The sequence below is a fragment of the Nomascus leucogenys genome, chromosome 2 (genome assembly GCF_006542625.1).
Source record: "Nomascus leucogenys isolate Asia chromosome 2, Asia_NLE_v1, whole genome shotgun sequence".
Classification (NCBI taxonomy): Eukaryota; Metazoa; Chordata; class Mammalia; order Primates; family Hylobatidae; genus Nomascus; species Nomascus leucogenys.
In genome coordinates, this window is record NC_044382.1 from 31,367,989 (window position 1) to 31,391,020 (window position 23,032).

The 23,032-nt window shown below is 38.5% G+C and overlaps 1 protein-coding gene and 1 non-coding gene across 3 annotated transcripts in view; both read right to left on the bottom strand.

The window, feature by feature from the left end:
* The window catches only part of STK32A (serine/threonine kinase 32A), a 180,206-nt gene that overhangs the window by 129,231 nt on the left and 27,943 nt on the right, over positions 1-23,032 (bottom strand). For both annotated transcript variants that reach the window (XM_030826935.1, XM_003266595.2), the window contains exons 3-4: positions 6,758-6,813; positions 5,531-5,682 (exon numbers count right to left, since the gene is read on the bottom strand). In XM_030826935.1, coding sequence (XP_030682795.1) covers positions 5,531-5,682; positions 6,758-6,813 — 208 coding nt within the window. The remainder of the gene's footprint in view (positions 1-5,530; positions 5,683-6,757; positions 6,814-23,032) is intronic.
* On the bottom strand, positions 16,952-17,054 carry LOC115831752. The gene has a single exon (XR_004027245.1). It is a non-coding gene; the product is annotated as a U6 spliceosomal RNA (small nuclear RNA).

Here is a 23,032-nt window from a genome sequence, read left to right on the forward strand (position 1 = left end):
TACTGATTTGTGTACATTAATCTTGTATCCGGAAACTTTGCTGAATTCTTTTATCAGTTCTAGGAGCTTTCTGGAGGAGTCCTTAGGGTTTTCAAGGTAAACATATCGCCAACATGCAGTGACAGTTTAACTTCCTCTTTACTGATTTAGATGCCCTTTATTTCTCTCTCTTGTCTGATTGCTCTGGCTAGGACTTCTTGTACTACGTTGAAGAGGAGCAGTGAGAGTGGGCATACTTGTCTCATTCTGGTTCTCAGAGGGAATGCATTCAGTATTACGTTGGCTGCGGGTTTGTCATAGATGGCTTTTATTACATTAAGGCCTATGTCCCTTGTATGCTGATTTTGCTGAGGGTTTTAATCATAAAAGGATGCTGGATTTTGTTGAATGCTTTTTCTGCACCTATTGAGATGATCATGTGATTTTTAAAAAAATTCTGTTTATGTGATGTATCACATTTATTGACTTGTGTATGTTAAGCCATTCCTGCATCCCTGGTATGAAACCCACTTGATCATAGTGGATTATCTTTTTGATATGCTGTTGGATTCGGTTAGCTAGTATTTTGTTAAGGATTTCAGCATCTATGTTCATCAGGGATATTGGTCTGCAGTTTTCTTTTTAGGTTATGTTCTTTCCTGGTTTTGGTATTAGGGTGATGCTGGCTTCATAGGATGAATTAGGGAGGTTTCCTTAGTGTCAAAAGAATTAGTACCAATTCTTCTTGGAATGTCTGGTAGAATTCTGCTGTGAATCCATCTGGTCCTGGGCATTTTTCTTGGTAATTTTTAAATTACCATTTCAATCTCACTGCTTGTTATTGATCTGTTCAGGGTATTTAATTCTTCCTGATTTAAGCTAGGAGAGTTATATTTTTCCAGGAATGTATCCATATCATCTAGGTTTTCTAGTTTATATGCATAAAGGTGTTCATAGTAGCCTTGAATGATGTTTTGTACTTCAGTGGTGTCAGTTGTAATATCTCCTGTTTCATTTCTTAGTGAGGTTATTTGGATTTTCTCCCTTGTTTTCTTGGTTAATCTTGCCAATGCTCTGCCAATTTTATTTATCTTTTCAAAGAACCATCTTTTTGATTTATTTATCTTTTGTATTTTTTTTTGTTTGTTTCAATTTCATTTAGTTCTGCTTTGATCTTGGTTATTTCCTTTCTTCTGCTGGGTTTCGGTTTGGTTTATTCTTGTTTGTCTAGTCCCTTGAGGTGTGACCTTAGAGTGTCAGTTTGTGCTCTTTCAGTCTTTTCAATGTGGGGGTTTAGGGCTATAAACTTTGCTTTTAGCACCACCTTTGCTGTATCCCAGAGGTTTTGACAGGTTGTGTCATTATTGTCATTCAGTTTGAAGACTTTTTAGATTTTCATCTTGATTTTGTTTTTGATCCAATGCCATTCAGGAGCAGGTTATTTAATTTCCATGTATTTGCATGGTTTGGAAGGTTCCTTTTGGAGTTGATTTCCAGTTTTATTCCACTGTGGTCTGAGAGAATGCTTGATATAATTTTGATTTTCTTAAATTTATTGAGGCTCATTTTATGGCCTATCATATGGTCTATCTTGGAGAAACTTCCATGCTCTGTGGAATAGAATGTGTATTCTGCAGTTGTTGGATGAAATCTTCTGTATATATCTGTTAAATCCATTTGTTCCAAGGTATAGTTTAAATCCATTGTTTCTTTGTTGACTTTCTGTCTTGATAATCTGTCTAGTGCTGTCAGTGGAGTATTAAAATCCTTTACTATTATTGTGTTGCTGTTTGTCTCAGTTCTTAGGTTGATTAGTAATTGTTTTATAAATTTGGGAGCTCCAGTGTTAAGTGCTTATATGTTTAGGATTGTGACATTTTCCTGTTGAACAAGGCCTTTTACCATTATATAATGTCCCTCTTTCTCTTTTTTTTGTTTTTTTTTTTAATTTTTTTTTTTTGAGACAGAGTCTTGCTCTGTCGCCCAGGCTGGAGTGCAGTGGCGCAATCTCGGCTCACTGCAAGCTCCGCCTTCTGGGTTCACGCCATTCTCCTGCCTCAGCCTCTCTGAGTAGCTGAGACTACAGGCGCCCGCCACCACGCCCAGCTAATTTTTTGTATTTTTTAGTAGAGACGGGGTTTCACCGTGGTCTCGATCTCCTGACCTCGTGATCCGCCCGCCTCGGCCTCCCAAAGTGCTGGGATTACAAGCATTAGCCACCACGCCTGGTCTTATCTCTCTTTTAACTGCTGTTGCTTTAAGGTTTGTCTTGTCTGATATAAGAATAGCTACCCCTCCTCGCTTTTGGTGTCCATTTGCATGAAATCCCTTTCCCCACCCCTTTACTTTAGGTTTATGTGAGTACTTATGTACTAGGTGAGTCTCCTGAAGGCAGCACATAGTAGGTTGGTGAGTTCTTATCCATTCTGTGATTCTGTATCTTTTAACTGGAGCATTTAGGCCATTTACATTCAATGTTAGTATTGAAATGTGAGGTAACATTGCATTCATCATGCTTGTTGTTGCCTGTGTACTTTGGGTTTTTTTCCAAGAAAACAAAAAGAAGCTGAAGCTGTTCTCCCACTAACAGACCTTCAGCTTCTCCAGTGGGGGTGTGTGTTCAGGAGAGGATGCTCTCCCTTTCCCACTTCCACAGTTGGGGCACTCACATTTTTTTGGGGGGGTCTCCTGGGTCCTGCAGGTTTTTTTGGTTTTGTTTTTGCTTTTTAACTTGTATTTTTATTTTGTAGATCCTGTGTGATTTATGCTTTAAAGAGGTTCCATTTCGATGTGTTTCCAGGATTTGTTTCAAGATTTAGAGCTCCTTTTAGCGGTTCTCGTAGTGGTGACTTGGTAATGGCAAATTCTCTCAGCATTTGTTTGTCTGAAAATGACTGTATCTTTCCTTCATATATGATGCTTAGTTTCACTGGATACAAAATTCTTGGCTAATAATTGTTTTGTTTGAGGAGGCCGGAGATAGGGCTCCAATCCCTTCTAGCTTGTAGGGTTTCTGCTGAGAAATCTGCTGTTAATCTGATAGGTTTTCCTTTATAGGTTACCTGGTGCTTCTATCTCATAGCTCTTAAGATTCTTTCCTTCATCTTAACTTTGGATAATCTGATGACAGTGTGCCTAAGCAAATATCTTTTTGCGATGAATACCCAGGTGTTCTTTGTGCTTCTTGTATTTGGATGTCTAGATTTCTAGCAAGGCTGGGGCTGTTTTCCTCATTTACTCCCTCAAATATGTTTTCCAAGCTTTTGAAATTCTCTTCTTCCTCAGGGACACCCATTATTCTTAGGTTTGGTCATTTAACATAATATCAGACTTCTTGGGAGTTTTGTTTATATTTTCTTATTCTTTTTTCTTTGTCTTTGTTGGATTGGGTTAATTTGAAGACTTTGTCTTCGAGCTCTGAATTTCTTTCTTCTACTTGTTCAATTCTATTGCTGAGACTTTCCAGAGCATTTTGCATTTCTAAAAGTGTGTCTAAAGTTTCCTGAATTTTGTATTGTTTTTTCTTTAAGCTATCTATTTCCTTGAATATTTCTCCCTTCGCTTCTTGTATCATATTTTGGATTCCCTTGCACTGAGCTTCACCTTTCTCTGGTTCCTCCCTAATTAGCTTAATAACTAACCTCCTGAATTCTTTTTCAGGTAAATCAGGGATTTCTTCTTGGTTTGGATCCATTGCTGGTGAACTAGTGTGATTTTTTGGGGGCATCAAGAGCCTTGTTTGTCATATTACTGGTTCCTTCTAACTTGGGTAGGCTCTTTCAGAGGGAAAGTCTTGTTCAGATTCTTTTGTCCCACAGGGTGTTCCTTTGATGTAGTACTCTCCTCCTTTTCCTATGGATATGGTTTCCTGTGAGCTGAACTGCAGTGATTGTTATCTCTCTTCTGGGTCTAGCCACCCAGGAAGCCTACTCAGCTCCGGGCTGGTACTGGAAGTTGTCTGCACAGAGTCCTGTGATGTGAACCATCTATGAGTCTCTCAGCTGTGGATACCAGTGCCTATTCTGGTGGAGGTGGCAGGGAGTACAATGGACTCTGTAAAGGTTCTTAGCTTTGGTTAATATTCTATTTTTGTGTTGGTTGTCCTCCTGCCAGGAGGTGGTGCTTTTCCAGAGAGCATCAGCTTTGGTATTATGGGGAGAAACTGGCAGTGGGCAGGGCCCTAGAACTCCCAAGATTATATGCCCTTTGTTTGCCGATACCAGAGTGAGTAGGGAAGGACCACAGGTGGGGGCAGGGCTAGGTGTCTCTGAGCTCAGACTCCTTTGGGCGGGCCTTGCTGTTGCTGCTGTGGGGGATGGGGGTGGGATTCCTAGGTCACTGGAGCTGTGTACCTAGGAGGATTATGGCTGTCTCTGCGGAAACATGCAGATTGTCAGGAAGTGGGGGAAAGTTGGCAGTCACAGGCCTCACCCAGCTCCCACAAAAACTGAATGGCCGGTCTCACTCCCACCGTGCTTTCCACCACCCTCCCTCCACCGCCCAACATCCCCCCCCACCACACAACACACACACACACACACACACACACACACAGCTCCCAGGTTGTTTCTTAGTAGAGAAGCAATACCGGCTTGAAAACCTGCCCCAGGCTATCCCCCTCCCAGCTGGGAAAGGAAAGGGCTTGGTTTATCCCCTGCCCGTGGAGTCTGCACACTGGATTTGTGCCCTTTCCTGAGTTCTGGCCAGGCGCTTTCTCACCCCGTTCAAATTGTCACCAAGTTCAGCTAGAGATTTGCTTCTCCCTATGGAATTTTGCCCCCTCTCCTCTCCCATTGGATCCCTGTGGTGCCAGGCAGGAATGGCCTGCTTGGGGACCCAGCAAGCTCCCAGGGCCTTTCTGCTGCTTCATCTCCCCGTGTATTTCACTGGGCTTTTCAAATCCACTCAGCTCCAGGTAAAGTCAGAAACTTCTCCAGCAAACAGACCTTCAGCTTCTCCAGTGGGGATGTGTGTTTGGGAGAGGAGGGTCTTTCCCACCTCCGCAGCTGGGGCACTCACAGTTTTGGGGGAGTCGCCTGGGTCCTGCAGGAGCAGTCATTTCCTTCAGAGAATCTGTGGGTCCTCTCCATCGTGCTGGATTTGACCTAGGTTTCACCTAGGACCTCATCATACACTCATTAACTTACTAAATCATACACCCACCAGCACCATGACAGTTCCAGGAACATTCACATTTGATGTAAAAATAGGTGGCACCACAGTTCCAAGAAATCTCCATCTTTTTTCAAGAATCGTCATGAATGTTTCACCCCTTGGTTAAAGAAACCCATTATGGCAGCAGCCTCAAACCCCCACTTACATGACACTCGCTGGAGTTCACCCACGCTCCCCTCTCTTGAGTGTGTACTTTTCCACTTTGCAATAAATCTCTACTTTCACTGTTTTCCAACTCATCCTTGAACTCTTTCTTGCAATTGTTTCAAGAGCCTGGATACCAGCCAGGGCTGAGGTCCCAGAGGCTTTTGGGGACCTCCCCTAGCCCACCGATATCAGGAGTGTCTCTATTCAGAGGTCCAGTAAAATTACTCACCACAAATTAACCAGGAAAGGGTGCTCCAGACCCTGCATGATCTGAAGTTCCTTGAAGACATTTCTCACTTCATTGCGCTCCACACACTTTAGTTTATTCATGTACTTCATTGCGTACATCTTCTTGGTATCATTCTTCTGTACAATGCAGACCTAATGGTGAAAACCCGAGTGAGAGAGTGATTAGGGAGATAATGGATCATGGTGATGAGAGACAGAACAAGACATGTTCTTTGCTGCTTTGCTGTGGCTTGGATCCTTAACATTTGCAAATTATATGATGTTAAAAGCTCCCACTTAGCTCTGATTTTAGATTAAAAATTTCATTTTCTTTTCTATGCACCAGTTCAATTCTTGGATCTCTTTTTTCTCAAACAATTTTGCCTGGTATTGCTTTTTGGGTTTTTAAGACAGCATTTTGGTGAAAATAGCTGCCTCTATGTCAGGAATATTCCAATAACAAGTAACATCCTTAATCCTGCTTTGAGTGACTGAAATAGGCATGACTGAACTGTCAAGCTGAATAATACTGTGCAAACAATTTCTGTTTACAACCATACATGATATAACCAAAAAGGACTTTAAGGACTGGAAAAACACTGAATATGATGTCCATGTTTTTGAAATTTCTTTAGAGGTCTACATAATACCTGAAAAAGTAAATAGAAAATGATTTTAAAATGCAAGTTTTATATGAAATATTATTCTCTTAAAGTATGTCTCCATTGAGAAACTAGTAATCAGGGTTTGAATACAGAAATTTCTTGCAAAAAAAATTAAACTGAATATGTATATTTCTTAAGATAAAAACATTATACAAATGAGGAAACAAATAGAAATCAGGTGACTTCTTCCCCACATGAAAATAAGTAACTCTTCCATAAACAAGATAACTATTACTGGGCGTACAGCTGGTAGAATCTGAAAATGATTCTGAAATCTTCATCTCCTTTAGGGTAGAGAGAAAAGCCTTAAAGTTTACTGAGAGTAAACAGATTTGAATTTAATGAGATTATTCTGAGAACAGTATATATTCATTATGTAGCTGCCTGTCACATGCTTTTCTTAAACTGTGGTGACAATTTTATAAAAATCCATTACAAAAACATTTTCACTTAATTATCTTTCCTTGTGGTCCCTGCAACTCAATAATGTGAACATTTCTGGACCCTCTGTTCCCTGGGCTACATAACCCTACTGGTGGTTAATCATTTCAGTTTGTTCTCACCTTCCCAAAACTGCCTTTCCCAATGGCTCGCAAAATTTCAAAGTGGTCAAAGTTGACTGTAAAACAACAAAAAAGAAGAATATCATGAGTAATTATCAATTTCTCTTTAGTAATAAATAATAAACAAAGATTGGACTAAATTGAAGTATCTTGTCTAAAACATGATCTCAGACTACCTTAAAATGCCAATCTAATCATCCAGTAAACATCTATTGAACACTTATTATGTGTTAATCATAGTGCTTAGTGCTGGGAATACAGTAATAATAGAGTAAAAATAGAATCTCTGCCTTTATGGAGTCTGTAGTCAAGTGAGGGCCCTTTAAAGACAGAGACTCTTACAGACTAAATAGTCACAAAAATAAGTGGAAAATTCAAGCTCCCACTGCAAGTTAAGAAGAGAGGTCATGGGGCTCTAAGAACTTATCACAGAGAATTTGACATAGGCAGCAAGGTAAGGAGAAACATCTCTGAGCACAGAATGACTTCAGAAAGATCTGCCCCCAGGTGCATCATATGTGTGGCTGTACCAAGGATCAGCACTTTAAAATGTCTTCCTTGCCTATTTTCTTACTACAACCACTTTTTTATATCTAAGTAATTTCAATTTTCCCAAGTAGGAAACTACTACACCTCTAAGTGTGTAGCATGAACTAATCTCCAAAGTGCAGACTTGTAACAGATTAGAATAAATATGTGTGCAGAAGTCCACTGAATTTTGCTTTGAAGTAGAGTCAATCCTCCACGTCTTAAATTTTAAAATTTCAGTCCCTAGAAGAAGCAATTGATGGTTATAGGTAGCATGGTTTTTTGAGTCAATGCTTATGAAATGTATAATGATGAGGAGAACAAATCATAGATTCTCCTGTGCAGGTGACAATCTTTGGTTTATTGCCTTGATAACTGAGAAAATGTTTGACTCTGTTTCCTGGTTTTTGAAATAAGGATTTAGATGAGTTAAATTCCAAATAAGGGATTTTAAGAGTTTATTCAGAAAATATTGTGAAACACTAAATGGTATATAATTTGTCTCTTTGAAAGACCTAGTTTGTCTCCATTATCCAGAATAATTAGATAAGCTCTTTCTCAAGGAAAAAGTTTGGCTAGAGTGCCTTCAAAGTCTTTTCAAGATATCTGAGAGTCAAACATTTTAATGATGTGACTTAATCATCACTTTCTCTTCTCAACTCCAAATTCCCTTTCCATCACAAAACCCACTCAGTCATGTGAGGCAGCATGTATATTACAAATAATCCCATACTTGGACTCAAAATAATGAAGAGACTGGAGATAAATGACAGACTCTTTGAGCCTCCATTTTCTCGTAAGAAAAAAATTGGACTGACTTTCCTAGATCAGAAGAAAACACCTTGTACTAAGAAAGCACTACTAAAGCTGTTTACATACTTAACATAGTTACTCAAGGGAATGACTTCTCTTCTCAAACTCCTTGACTTCTGAGTTTATTTCATCCACTATAACATAAGCTTAATGAGGGTGGAGATGATATGTCCTTTTGCTCATCCTGGTTCCCCTGCCACCTCAGAAAATTCCTGGCTTAGGTAGTTGAAGGCATAACTCTTTGCAGTTCTCACATAGCCAGGTCTTAGCAAATAAATCAAACTAAGCTATAAGAATACATAAGAACCCCAAAACAATTAGTTCTTATAAACATGGATAGTGTGAACATTTGGATTCTCTAAGGCAGTGTTTTTGAACTGTGAGTCAAAACCCATTAATGAGTTATGAAATAAATGTAGCTAAAATAAGAGGTACTAAAAATTTAATTAAATAGAATAGAAAATACCAGAAATGCCTCAAATGTAGTAAGCATAGTACTGCCTCTGAAACTGTTGTTTCCATTTCGTATACTTGAGTAGACATATATATATAATCCCGGCTTCCTTTACTATGTCATGATATGCTTTTTGGCGTATGTTTTACCTTGGGTTGTGGTCAGAATAATTTTAAAAACACTTCTGTAAGTTTTCTCTTGAGTTTCATACTGAAATAACCAAAGCAATGATTTTCTTACACCCATTACATGAATCTGAATTGTGTATTATTTACCACAAAAGTGTTAAAAAAAGCTGACCAGGATTTATTTGTAAGTTCAAGATTTCATCTTGAGCAAATCCAATAACTCACAGTGATTTCTCCACTACCAGTCTAGCCTAGAATGCTGTGATGACATTTTGAATCTCCAAGGATGCAGCAGGTACATAGAAAGCATGAAGTTCCATCTTGATATTAATCCATTTCATGAACCATCTCCTTTCATAAACCATTTTAACCTCACTGAAAATGATACAGGATTACATGTCAGGATCCTGGTAAATTTATACTAGCAAAACTGCTTTAACTAAATGTGACCTCCCAAAGGTCACTTCTCAGAAAAGGGACAAGCCTAAAGCCTTAGAGCAATTCATCTTATTTATGCCTTTATCAAAGAAAAACACAGCCTCTAGTCTAGTGCCATACTGTCTAAAGTCACTTCCTTGTATAAAAATACAACCTAATGAGAAAGCCAATGATAGATTAAAAGTGACTATAAGAGGCTGGATGCAGTCACTCGCACCTGTAATCCCAGCACTTTGGGAGGCCGAGGCAGGAGCATTGCTTGAGCCCAGGAGTTCGAGACTAGCTTGGGCAATATAGTGAGGTCCCATCTCTACAAAAAATAAAAAATTTGCTAGGCATGGTGGTGCACATCTGTAGTCCCAGCTACTCAGAAATTGAGGCAGGAGGAACTTGAACCTAAGAGGCTGAGGCTGCAGTTATCTGCGATTGCACCACTGCACACCAGCCTGGGCAACAGAGTGAGATCCTTTCTCCAAAAAAAGAAAAAAAGTGACTGGAAGAGGCTCTCTTATTCAATCCTGATAGTCCCTTCTTAAATGTTCAACAACAGAATCACTAGTTGGCAGGAAGACTAACTGGAAAATGCAACTAAACCTTGTAAATTCAGACAAAATCAGAGACAGAAAGAGAGAGAGAGAGAGAGAGAGAGATGAAGTCAGAATTGTGGATTATTTTGTCAACAGAAATCTAATAGTACTATAAACATATAGGATTTGCCTAAGGGGAATGCGGAATAGTGTACTCACTATGTTCTTAAACCCTTGATCAATAGGAACAGTAAATACCAAATTGGACTTGCAATCTGTTTTTGTGTAGTCTATGAGCTAAGAATGGTTTTTGAATTTGTATAGGATTATTTTTGAAAACCAATGGATAGGCAATACAGAATGCATATAAACCCACAATATTTACTAGCTGGCTCTTTACAGAAAAGTTTGATGACCGCTGAGATTAAGAGCACAGTCCCTGAAGACAGACAACCTGAATTCAAATCTCAGCTCCAACAATAAATAGCAGTGTAATCTTGAAAATTTACATCTATGCTTCCCTTTCTGCATCTATAAAATGAGGATGAAAATAATATGTACTTCACAAGGTTTATAAGAAGATGAAATGGGTCATGTGCATAGAACATTGCCTGAAACTAACTACTTTTACCAGTAGTGCTATTACTTCTTAAAGAGTATCATAGCTCCCAGCAAATACCACCTTAAACTGCCATGATAGCACCTGGGTATTATCAGGCAATATGGAGGTAAATGGAATCAGCATCATTTCAACACATTTGGGGTTTTCGTAGTCTGTGGTGTGGTGTCCTTGCAGTGTCTTCTCTAACCTCTAAAGTAAAGTTAACCTTAGTGGTGTTTAATTCTTGGGTCTTGTCCTTGTATCATGTTCCAAAACTTTCATTCTGGTTCATGGAGCTCTGAGTGTTAAGAAGACAGAAAGGCCATCTGGAGACAATGGGTCTTTGTGGGGCCTTGAAGGTAGTGGTTTAGTGTGGGCAAAGGCAGAGCCTGGTTCTCACTCATACTGACAGGGCTGGGCTAGGGTATGTGGCCTACAAGAAAACAGGCAAAGGAGATATAACTTTGAGGCCTTCCTTAAGTGCCTCAGAGTCCTGCTTCACACAGGTCTTTTCATCCCAGCCTTCGCAGCCATTGTGTCTGTACAGTATCCTAAAGGTTGCCTGGAGGTATACCACGTTAACACACAAAGTTGAATGAACCTTAGTGTTGTGATAATTACTTGGAATATTAAAAAAGTAAATATCTGAAAGTACTTATTTCAGAGTTTTTCTTTTGGGTGAGTACACATTCCTTCACTAATCAACCAGGCACAGACATTCTATGTGCATGAGGGATCTGTTTATGAGGGTGGTCAGTACATGTTTCATTTTTATGTCACTTTCTATCTTCACATTTTTATAGTGTATACGGTTAAGGGTACTCAGGCTCAGAGAGATGAAGTAATTTGTTATGGTTATAACCAGTATAGTGACATGTTAATGTTGAGGTTAGATTTTAAAAACAGAAAGTAAGGCAAAGGCTTGTTTAGTCAAAACTACACATAAAAATCCTTTAGAAACGTGCCTTTTTGAAAACCAAGAAAGTTTTTCAAAAAGTCCAACAGACGATTCTATCTCCTTTGTGTGGGTACCCAATAAGGCTCATAAACGGCATCTAGAAACTATTATTCGGGAAAAGATAGTTTAAACACTAAAATCACACTCTGCCCATTAGCAAGTTTATATTTATTATAGTCACATGGAAAGTTAAGACCAACTATGCGGATAACTGGTTGAATGTTTTTGCAAAGCCACACCCAATATTTGAGTGGAGGAGTGGGTAAAATCAACTCACTTGAGTCTGCCTAGTTGCACTCAGGTAAATTCAATATCCTCCTTTCTCATTCTGGACCCAGGCTCTTAACCACTATTTTTATAGCAGTCATCTTAATGTTATTCTTACTGTATAACATACCTACCCATCCCAAAGGTAGAATCAGAGGAAACAAGATGGAATTTCTTCCTGTCTCCTTTTAGAATTATATGTTGAATCAAGGTTTCCAAGTCTTTCCCTTAGCATAAACCATGCTGATTCTGAAACCCAGTGATGATACTTTTTATTTTGTTTTATTTCACTTACCATCTTCTCAGTCTCAACATGCTGTGCAATAACCAATGTTAAAGGAAAGAAAAAAGGAAACCCTTTTTAGAATCTGTTATAACACCCTGATGCTTGGAATTTCAGAGAAGACCCTTGTAGAAGGTAAGGTAGGAAGCCCTTTTTTTTCTATTTTTGAGGTAAAAATCTTTGTAAAAGATTTTATTTTTTCTAAAAATTGATTCTAGCTTGAGCAAGTACCAAATCATGAATATAATTGAGTCTATTGAGAACAGCACACCTTGCTGTTTATGTAAATCTTTCTACTGATGAGGAAACAAGGATACCAGCTGTGTAACCTTAGACTAGTTACTCAATCTTTCAAATCACAATGTCCCTGTCTGTAAAATGGAGCTAATTAAACCTAACTCAGGTGACTTTGAAGATGAGACATTATAAACCAAAAGCAAAATATCTGGTCCACTGAAAAATAAAAATTACAAATTTTTTTAAGTACAACAATTATCCAATGAAAACTAAGCTATCTTCCCCTTCCAAGTTTGCAGTCCCAGTTCCATGAAGCAACCATTATTAACAAATCCTTGTGTATCCTTTAAGAGATTCTCTCTGCATATATGTACTCCTTCCTAACAGCAATAGCAACATACTATCATTCCAATGGGAGCATAAATTGTTAAACCCTTTCTATATAACACATTGCCTCTGTGCATTCATACCATCACATATAGATCTAATTATTTTTAAGTAGCTAATTTGTATTTTATTGTGTAAATGTACCATAAAATATTTAACTTATTGATGGATTTTGAAAGATGGTTTAATTATCTATGATTGCTGGATGCAGTGGCTCACGCCTGTAATCCCAGCACTTTGGGAGGCTGAGGCGGGTGGATGACCTGAGGTCAGGAGTTTGAGACCACCCTGGCCAACATGGTGAAACCCAGTCTCTACTGAAAATACAAAAATTAGCCGGATATGGTGGTGTGGGCCTATAATCCCAGCTACTCAGGAGGCTGAGGCAGGAGAATGCCTTGTATCGGGGAACCTGCCCCCAGTAGTCACATAGGTTCTTTTCTATTTTCCCTAAGTATTGGTCTGGTTGAGAAATAAAGGGACAAAGTACAAAAGAGAGGAATTTTAAGGCTGGGCATCCAGGGGAGACATCACACGTCAGTAGGTTCCGTGATGCCCCCTGAGCTGTAAAACCAGCAAGTTTTTATTAGGTATTTTCAAAAGGGGAGGGAGTGTATGAATAGGATGTGGGTCACAGAGATCATGTGCTTCACAAGGTAATAGAATCACAAGGCAGATGGAGGCAGGGCGAGAAAACAGGACCACAGGACCAGGGTGAAATTAAAATTGCTAATGAAGTTTTGGGCACCATTGTCATTGATAACATCTTATCAGGAGACAGGGTTTGAGAGCAACCAGTCTGACCAAAATTTATTAGGCAGGAATTTCCTCTTCCTAATAAGCCTGGGAGTGCTATGGGAGACTGGGGCTTATTTCATCCCTACAGTTTCAACCATAGAAGATGGCCACACCCAAGGGGGACATTTTAGAGACCCACCCTCAGGGGCACATTCTCTTTCTCAGGGATGTTCCTTGCTGAGAAAAAGAATTCAACGATATTTCTCCCATTTGCTTTTGAAAGAAGAGAAATATGGCTCTGTTCTGCCTGGCTCACCGGCAGAGTTTAAGGTTACCTCTCTTATTCCCTGAACATTGCTGTTATCTTGTTCTTTTTTCAAGGTGCCCAGATTTCATATTTCAAACACACATGCTCTACAATTTGTGCAGTTAATGCAATCATCACAGGGTCCTGAGGTGACATATATCCACCTCAGCTTACGAGAGGACAGGATTAAGAGATTAAAGTAAAGACAGGCATAGGAAATCACAAGGATATTGACTGGGGAAGTGACAAGTGTCCATGAAATCTTCACAATTCATGTTCAGAGACTGCAGTAAAGACAGGTGTAAGAAATTATAAAAGTATTAATTTGGGGATCTAATAAATGTCCATGAAATCTTCATAGTCCACGTTCTTCTGCCATGGCTTCAGCTGGTCCCTCCGTTTGGGGTCCCTGACTTCCCCTAACACCCTTGAACTCAGGAGTCGGGCATTGCAGTGAGCCAAGATTGTGCTATTGCACTCCAGCCTGGGTGACAGAGCAAGACACCGTCAAAAAAAAAAAAAAATGATCTATGATTACCAAAACTACCTTGAGCATTCTTGATGGGCTTCTGTGTCTATGTTTATAAGCAAAGTTGATAAAAGTAGAAATGCTGGGCAAAGAATATGTTGATTTTCTAATTTTATAGATGTTATCAACTGGCTCTTCAAAGATGTTGCATCAAATCTCCTTGATATCAAAAACATATAAGAATAACTTTTTGTCCACCACCTTGCCAACACTACTACATTAACTGTTCTTCATCTGACAAGTGAAAAAGATTGAATTATTGATTTACTTTATTTCTTTAATGCTGAGTGAAGCTGCATATATTTATATGTGTATTTTTTTCAGCAAACTGCCTTTGTATATGTTTTACATATCTTTAATGAGTTATTAGATTTTTTGATATGTAAGCACACTTAAAAATGGTAAGTAAATTAACTCTGTTTAACATATCTCAGGAGTATTTTTTCTAGGTTGTCCATTTGGCTTTTGATTTTAAAACCTTTTAAAGCCAGGCTCAGTGGTTCATACCTGTAATTCTAGCACTTTGAGAGGCTGAGGCAGTAGAATCACTTGAGCCCAGGAGTTTGAGACCAGCCTGAGCAACATAAGGAGACTCTGTCTCAACAACAAAAAAATTAAACATTAGTCGAGTGTAGTGATGCATGCCTGTGTTCCCAGCTACTTGGGAGGCTGAGATGGGAGGATCACATGAGCCCTTAAGCCTGGGAAGTCAAGGCTGCAGTAAGCTGTGATCGCACCACTGCACCCCAGCCTGGGTGACAGAAACCCTGTCTCAAATTTTTTTTCAGTAATGTAGTTTTAAATTTTATGTAGTTAAATGTTTCCATCTTTTCTTGTTTGTCTCTCTGGGTTTGTGATTTTCATAGCCTTTTTTAAACTTCAAGATTGTTAAAATGATGTATTTATATTTAAAACCAATTGCTTTTGACACGCATTTTTGCTGTCATTGCTGCTGCTTTCATTTTTGAAATCTGTTTCTAGCATACAACCTTAGACTAAATTACATAATTGATATTCAATACATAGAATAAAAAGGTTTCCAAATTCCAAAGTTCCCAAAAAGTCATTCTGCTACTGCTTAAATTAAAAGTTAAAACAACTGATTATCTCCCTGTATGCAGTCATGCCAATGTGATTATTGAGTGTATGCTTTTAAGGTGCTTTGCAGGAATCTCCTCTTAAAGTAGGTCCTCCATATCTTGGTTATGTGGTTATTTGGTAAATATTTCACATGTACAACACATTAAATTCCAGTGCACTATATAGCCCCAGTTGATAGCAAATTAAACCAATGCAGTCTGAATAAGTTCAAGATAAGATAAATTCCAAGATAAGACCCAAATAAGATAAATTCCCCAGAAAGGAGGAAAAAAAATCAAGTAAAAGTCTTGCATGCCTTTTTTGCCATGTTAATTTGCTATACAAACTTGCTGCTTAAACGTGACACTCCTCAGTGCTATGATTCTCTAAAGGCAAAGTCAATTCAACATGGAAGCAGTTATAGTTTGGTGGCCCACACGTCTGGCTTCTGCTCTCCAGTCCAGAGAGGATTTCATTTTTCTGTCTCAGTATAGCTGAAAGTTCTAGGTGCAGTAGAGGCTCTCCAAGACATTGCTTACTGAACTCAGTCTGTGTTCACTGACAACAACACACAATTACTGACTGCTTACTAAGTAACAGCCATTGTGCTAGGTGCTGGGAGAAAGAAGCCCAAGGTTGCCTGCCTTCAGGGGGCCTACAGTCTAGTGGAACAACAGAAAAATTCATAGTAGCTAACATCTAACATTCATGTAAGGAATACCCATCATTATTCTAAATATGTTACATATATTATCCTAATTTTGCGCCAACTCTGAAACAGTATTACTATTATTCCATGTTTTTAGGTGAACAAACTGAAACCCAGAGAAATTAAGTACCTTTCTCAAGGCCACAAAGTAGATAAGTGGCAGAGTGGTAGAGTCCCACTCAAGTGGACTCCACAGCTGCCCTCCAACACTGTTCTTTACTGCATTCTATTAAACACTCATAATCAATCGTGCACAAGAAAGTGGAATAAGCAGCACAGAGTTGGGTAAAGACCCAACTCGCAACAATGTCGATATTTCTGTTTCTCTTCTTCTTTTATGCAGGGTCTTTCATTTTTCATACACCCTCTCTCACAACTCAGATCCCATCAACCACTTGCTGTCACTGTATCTGTCACTCATCATCTCTCACATCCCTAGCCAGATGCCTTGGTCTAAGATTGGAACCGTGACTCAGGCCATTCCAATCATTTTCACTCTGGATATTCTGATCTGGAAATGCATATTCCGCCTCTGTCACAAGCTTCCAGAACATGAGAACAGAACTGGCTGAAAGTAGAGAAAAAAGATCAGCACATTCAACAGGATAAAGCTGACATTTGAAATAAAGTAGAATCACAACATAAAGGGCTAATGCTGATGGCATTAATGTGCCTGGCTCTATAACCATATAGATCCTATTTTGATTACTCGGCAGGCATCCCCAATATCCTTCTGATAATTTAATTTTTAACTTTTTTTTTTTTTTTTTTTTTTTTAGCAAAATAGATTCAAGTTCCAAGTAATATAAGCACTGCTGCCGTAGGGAGATCTGTAATGGGAGAAAGTAGCAGGAAAAGCCAACCTAGTCCAGGGAAATCCAGCAAAGCATCCTAGAGGAGATTATTACAACCTCAGAAGAATGTTGCAAGGGACTTGATGTTCTATTCTTTCCTACAGATTTTTTTTTTTTTTTTTTTTTTTTTGAGACGGAGTCTCACTCTGTCACCCAGGCACCCAGGCTGGAGTGCAGTGGTGCGATCTCAGCTCACTGCAAGCTCCGCCTCCCAGGTTCACGCCATTCTCCTGCCTCAGCCTCTCCCAGTAGCTGGGACTACAGGCGCCCGCCACCACGCCCGGCTAATTTTTTGTATTTTTAGTAGAGATGGGGTTTCACCATGGTCTCGATCTCCTGACCTCGTGATCCGCAAAAAAAATATGGAACGCTTCACGAATTTCCGTGTCATCCTTGCGCAGGGGCCATGCTAATCTTCTCTGTATCGTTCCAATTTTAGTATATGTGCTGCCGAAGCGAGATTTTCTTAATTAATCTCTGCATTGGATTATCAGGAAGGTAATTTCTCAGGAAAAGAGATTAAACATAAATAAATAACTGCAATATAAAGTAGCGTATATGTATTAAGAGCCACATAAATGGTCCTGACGTGATTCTCAAATGTGTCCATCCATCAAAATCACACAAATACATGTTTTTAAATTCAGATTCATTGGCCTTATCTGAATCAGATTCTCTGGAGGCTGGACCTGCGAATCTGTATTTTCAAAGATCGCTTGAGGATTTTGTTAAAGCCTGCCTAGAACTAGTCTGCAGATGTTTATAGGAGTTCTAAGGTGGGAGAAATCTCTTCCTACTTTAGAAAATAAAAAAGCTTCAGGGATGGGCAGCATTTTAACTGGGACTTGCAGAATGGGTTGGAGTTCCAAAGGTAGCCAGGTGGAGGAGGGCAGGGAGGATGCATTTAAAGTGACCCAGATCCTGAGGTGAAGAAGCTGTCAGTAGATAGGTATTTATATAAATGTTGACTCAATCAATTTCTTAGACCTCCCCCTCCACCTTACCTCTATCCTTATGTGTTTGAAGCAATTTAATAAGTGTCTGTAAATGATTAATGATAGAACTTCTGCTACCTGCACTGTGCCACATCTTAGGTCATAGTTAATAATTACATTACTGTCTATTAAGTAGCATATATACATGTATAGGCAACATCCAAATACTTTCATATACATTATCTTATTTACTTTTTACCAAAACAGCATGAGGTGGTAATATTATTATTGCTACTTTATAGATACATTACATAAACCCAGAAAAGTTAAATTACACAGGGTCAGGGTTTGAACTTAAATCTGACTTTTGTGGCTCCAAGTTCCATGATTTTAATATTGTGATGAGTCCTAAAAGTATCCGAATACATTATGGTGACTATGACATGAAACTCTGGGTTTGGGTTTGTCTGTACTACTTACTAGCTATGAACTTTAATTATTTACCCTCTGTGAGTTTCAATTTCTTCTTTCAATTTTGACCAGATACAATATACCTTCTAAGGTTATAATGAAGACTAGGTAAAATAAGCCATATCAAAGGTGCTTATCAACCATTTTTGGCAGAGAATATGAACTCAATAATGTATAATTATTACTGTTATTTATGTTATTGCTATTGTTACCAGATGACTTACCTTTGCATCAGCCCCAGAATGTTGCCTCTTGTTTTTTTTGTTTGTTCGTTTGTTTTTTTTTTTTGAGATGGGGTTTCGCTCTTGTTGCTCAGGCTGGAGTTCAAGTGCAGTGGCACAATCTTGGCTCACCACAACCTCCGCCACCTGGGTTCAAGTGATTCTCCTGCCTCAGCTTCCCGAGTAGCTGGGATTACAGACATGCACCACCACGCCTGGCTAATTTCGTATGTTTAGGAGAGACAGGTTTTCTCCATGTTGATCAGGCTGGTCTTGAACTCCCGACCTCAGGTGATCCGCCCACCTCGGCTCCCCAAAGTGTACAGGTGTGAGCCACCACGCCCAGCCAATGTTGCCTCTCTTGCCAAAACATGAAGCAAAATAATGTTAGGACTTCACACAGGACCAACAGTGCCAACAATATAGACTCCATGAAGGCAGACACTGGGCGTGTCTTGTTCATCACTATATCTACATCACCTAAAACCATTTTGGACATATCATAGTAGGTGCATAATTAACCTTTTAAAATTAAGGTACAAAGGAATGAGGTATCATCATTAAAGTTCTACAGAAAAAGGATGGCTTTGGAGGAAAATTTTTCTATTTTCCTTTATGTTTATTTATGAGCACATCATCATTTATAATATGTACCTTCTAAGAAAAGTCTTACCAACATGCTATTATCAAAGGCCTTCTTAATGAGCTAGTCAATGAAGTCCTCATTTGAATGTTGTTCTAATATTACAGCTTCAGATTTCTCTGCAGACATTGGATTTACATCTTAAAAGCCTCATGCATCGACTTACTCACTCTTTGAGCTCAAAGCATTAAGAACTGTCGTTGAGGTTGTGGACTCCATCTGCTTCACAACCACCAACTGTCCTAAGTGAGGACATGGATGAAAACCTTGTAGCAACTGAAGGATAATTAACAGTGGGAGTCAGAGGGTATTTGCTTTGTCAGGGTGCATGATCTTTGAACAGAAGTAAATGTATCTCACTATGGCAACAGAAAGGTGCTGACATTAAATTACAGTCTGCCATATACCTGGTCAGAATAGAGATAGAATCAGTCCCTCTTCTAAGTTCTGCTGGCACTTTACCCATTTTTAAGAAGGAACATTGCATGATTTGCCAAGGAAGGGTGAAAAAGGACAAATTGTAAGCACTGGTTAAAAAGAGCGCTCTTCTGCTGGATTTTACGATTCTCCATGAATGAGATGAATGTTTTGTCTGTCATGCTGCATTCTTAAATACAGTCAGTTAAAAAGAAAGGCTTACTTACTCCCTTTTAAGATAGTCACACCAAGAAAATAAAGAAGCTGAAGTCACTTCCCTAGGAGCCACGGCTTTGCTGGCAAGTCAAACCAACAAACGTTCATTGAGTATCTGTGTACCCAGGACTTTCCTAGGCACTGATGGAAAAACATAAGAAGCTTGGGACTCAGTCCCAGGACACTTACCCTCCCCAAGCAGAGAAGGAAAACTGAGTGTGACTCATTTAGCAGTCTAACAAAACAAAACCTGAATAATCAAATGTCCCTTGTTTCATTTTTGTAATTTTATTTTATTTTGCTATGGTCTATGTACCTTTGGAATCCATTCTCTCATCTTTCTAAAATTAGATGAATATGAATAAATGTATAGATAGACAAATAAGTAAACAAATAATGAAACCAATCAAGTGTTACTTTGTATGGTGTACAGAAGAGGCACTATGGACCTTCAGAGATGGGAGAGAATGGTGAGGCATGCCAATTTTGCCTCTCGGATTTTAACAAAGATTGAATCCTTCAATGAAAGATAAAAATGATTCAAATCAGACAGACTTGCAGTGGAATCCTAGCTCTACCATTTACAAGATATTTGAAATTAGGAAATTTATCTGACTTTTCTGAGCTTCAATTTCTTGTTTACAATGAAGAGTATATATATATATATATATATGTATATATATATACACACACACATATATATATAAAACTAATATGCTATCAGTATAAAAAATACAGCAAAGTATAAAGAAGAAAAAACCATCTAAAGATAACCACGATTCATATTTTGCTCTATTTCAATCTTTTTAATGTTTTCATTTTTTCAAGTTTTGCGTCTATAACTGTCTATATCTTTATATAGCTTAAATAATCAAATAGTTCTAAAAGATTTGTTATTTTTTAAAAAGGAGAAAATGGCAGTCCTATGATCTACTTACCCCCTTTCTAATCTCTCCCAGCCAAGAAGCAACCACTTTTACCTCTCTTTAACTATGCATTGGGTGATCTCCACCATGTCCCTAAAGAGTATAATTTTATTGTCCTTTCTTTTTCATTTTAGGCATTAGTTATTGAAAATTCAAGGTGGTAGATGAGGATTTAGCTCACATTCTTGCTCCTTTGGTTTTATCCCAACATGCCTCCATCTTTCCAATACATCTGGCATAATAATTGTAATTAGATCAATATTCAATATTTCCATTATTATGAATACATAAATGGTAGGCTCAACTGAGTTGTAGTAAACTATGATTAGTTTTCTTTTCTTGCACAATTTTTGGCTTTCCCTGGAATTAGTAATAGTCTTGTTTACACATGTTGACTTTTCTACATCTCCTTCCTAATCCAATCCCAAACTCTTCTCCAGTTGTCTAGTTCCCTTTCATAATGCTCAGGTGCATCAGGCACATTGTCATCTTCCTGAAAATGTCTCTCCTCAGACATAATCCAGTCTGGACTATTTATCTCTATTCCTGCACAGCTGTCTTCCTGGAATTCCCTTCACCATCACCCTGGGGATTTCCTTCATGCCTCTTTAAGGATAGATTCCTGGCTCTTGCATGCAGTGTCCCCTTCTTTCTTGTTTTAGTGAAGCACATTTTAAAACAGCTTTGTAAGAAGGATTGCATGGGAGATATATTTTTTGAAATATTATATATCCATGAAAAATATTTTTATTGTATTCACACTTGACTAATAGTTTGGCTGACCATTGAATTCTAGGTTGGAAATTGTTTCCTTCAGAATTTGAAGGCTTTGCTCTTATCTTCTACCTTTTCACACATTGCTTGCTGTTGAGAAGTCTAGAGCTATTTTGATGCCTGATCCTTTGGATGTAACAGTTTTCTTCTCTAGAAACTTCTAGTCTTATATACTTGTGTTGAATGTTTTGATATTTTATGATTTATTCATTGTGCTGGGCATTTACTAGGCTCATTTAATCTGAAAACTTTTGTTCTTCAGGTTCTGGACTCTTTTTCTTAAAATATGTAATAATTATTGCTCCCTTCCATTTTCTCTTTCTCTCTTTCTATACCTATTATTTAGAAACTAGAACTACTCACCTGGCCATTAAATGTTCTTATACTTGCCCTTATTTTATAACTTTGTTTGCTCATTATTCTGGAAATTTTCTTTAAATGTATCTTCTAAATCTTCTTTGGATTTTTCGATTCATGCTGTAACTTTGTTCCCAAAGCAAATGTTTGCTCTCTGAAAGCTATTTTCTTGGTATCTATTTTTTGTTTTTTTTTTTGTTTTTGTCTGGTTGTTTGTTTTTTGGTTGTCATAGCTTTCTCTTACCTCTCTTATACTTTTTGCTAACATTTTCCCTGTTCATTTGTTTTAGTCTCTATCAGTCAAATCAGATGGCTTTCCCAAAAGCCTGAGAATCCCTGGATGTCTGCTCATATTTAAGTGTGGAGACCTAAACCCCTGTTTGGACATTCTGAGTATGTGTCTCTTGCCAGCAATAAACTTCTACAGTGTTGCTTCTAGCTGTGGCCTGGATGTTGAATTAGAAAATCTCCAATGATGATAACTTTAAATCTTCCTTCTTGGATTGATCAAAATCTCCAGAAAATATTCTGCCATTCTCTTTACTGGAGGGTAAGTCCCTGGCTGCCAGTATTATCAGAGCCAAAGTGGGAAGAGAAGGCTGGGTGCCCCAGTATCCAGTATGCATTTATCTACCCAATCCCTCCATTTTCAGCAAGGTGTCTTCTGCATTCAACTTCCCTAATAAGAAAACTTCTTCAGAGGATAAACTATAGTATGGAGTGGAGAATATTTTTTTTTCTTTTTCCAAGTTGGTAGAAGAGACATGACTAGTTTTTAAATAGATACCCAAACAATCTCACTCATTTTAGCTCTTCCCCTTCACCTCTAGCTCTAGAGGCACATGACAGTGCCAATTCCTGAGTCTTTGGAGGGTTCTACGGCATGGGTCTGGTTGTTTCTCAGCTTCCCCTTCTAGAAGCTTAGGACTCAATTATGTTGCTTCTAGTTCTCTGTCTCCTTTCCAGTTTCTGCAGTGTTGATAGTGAAGCTCTTCTGCCTGTCTCTTCATCCTTGTGGGTTTAAATCTTAAGACAAATCCCTACCTGTCATATTAGGAGGATCTTCAGAAAGGAATGGATGTAGAAGAACGTGTTATATTCAGCATCTTTCCCTAGAAGCCTTTTTTTTTCCTGATCTGTAAGATAGGTATAATGATACCTACCTTACAGGAATGTGGTAGGTATTAAATGAGATAACATATATTAAAAACATATCTAGAGTTTAGTAGGCACTCAATAAATGGGGGCTATTTTTGTTCTTTGAAGGATGAACTAACTATAGGAGCCAGAGGTACCCACCCCTTTATCATTCACTGGCTTTGTGACCTTTACTAGTATTTTTAAAAATCACTTTTAGACATATATTCTCACTCAAATAAGGGGATCATAAGAGTTTTCTTGTTTATATCTCAGGATTATCTTAAGAGTCAAATTAGTAAGAGGATGAGCAAATATGGTGAAGTGTAAAGCTCACTCT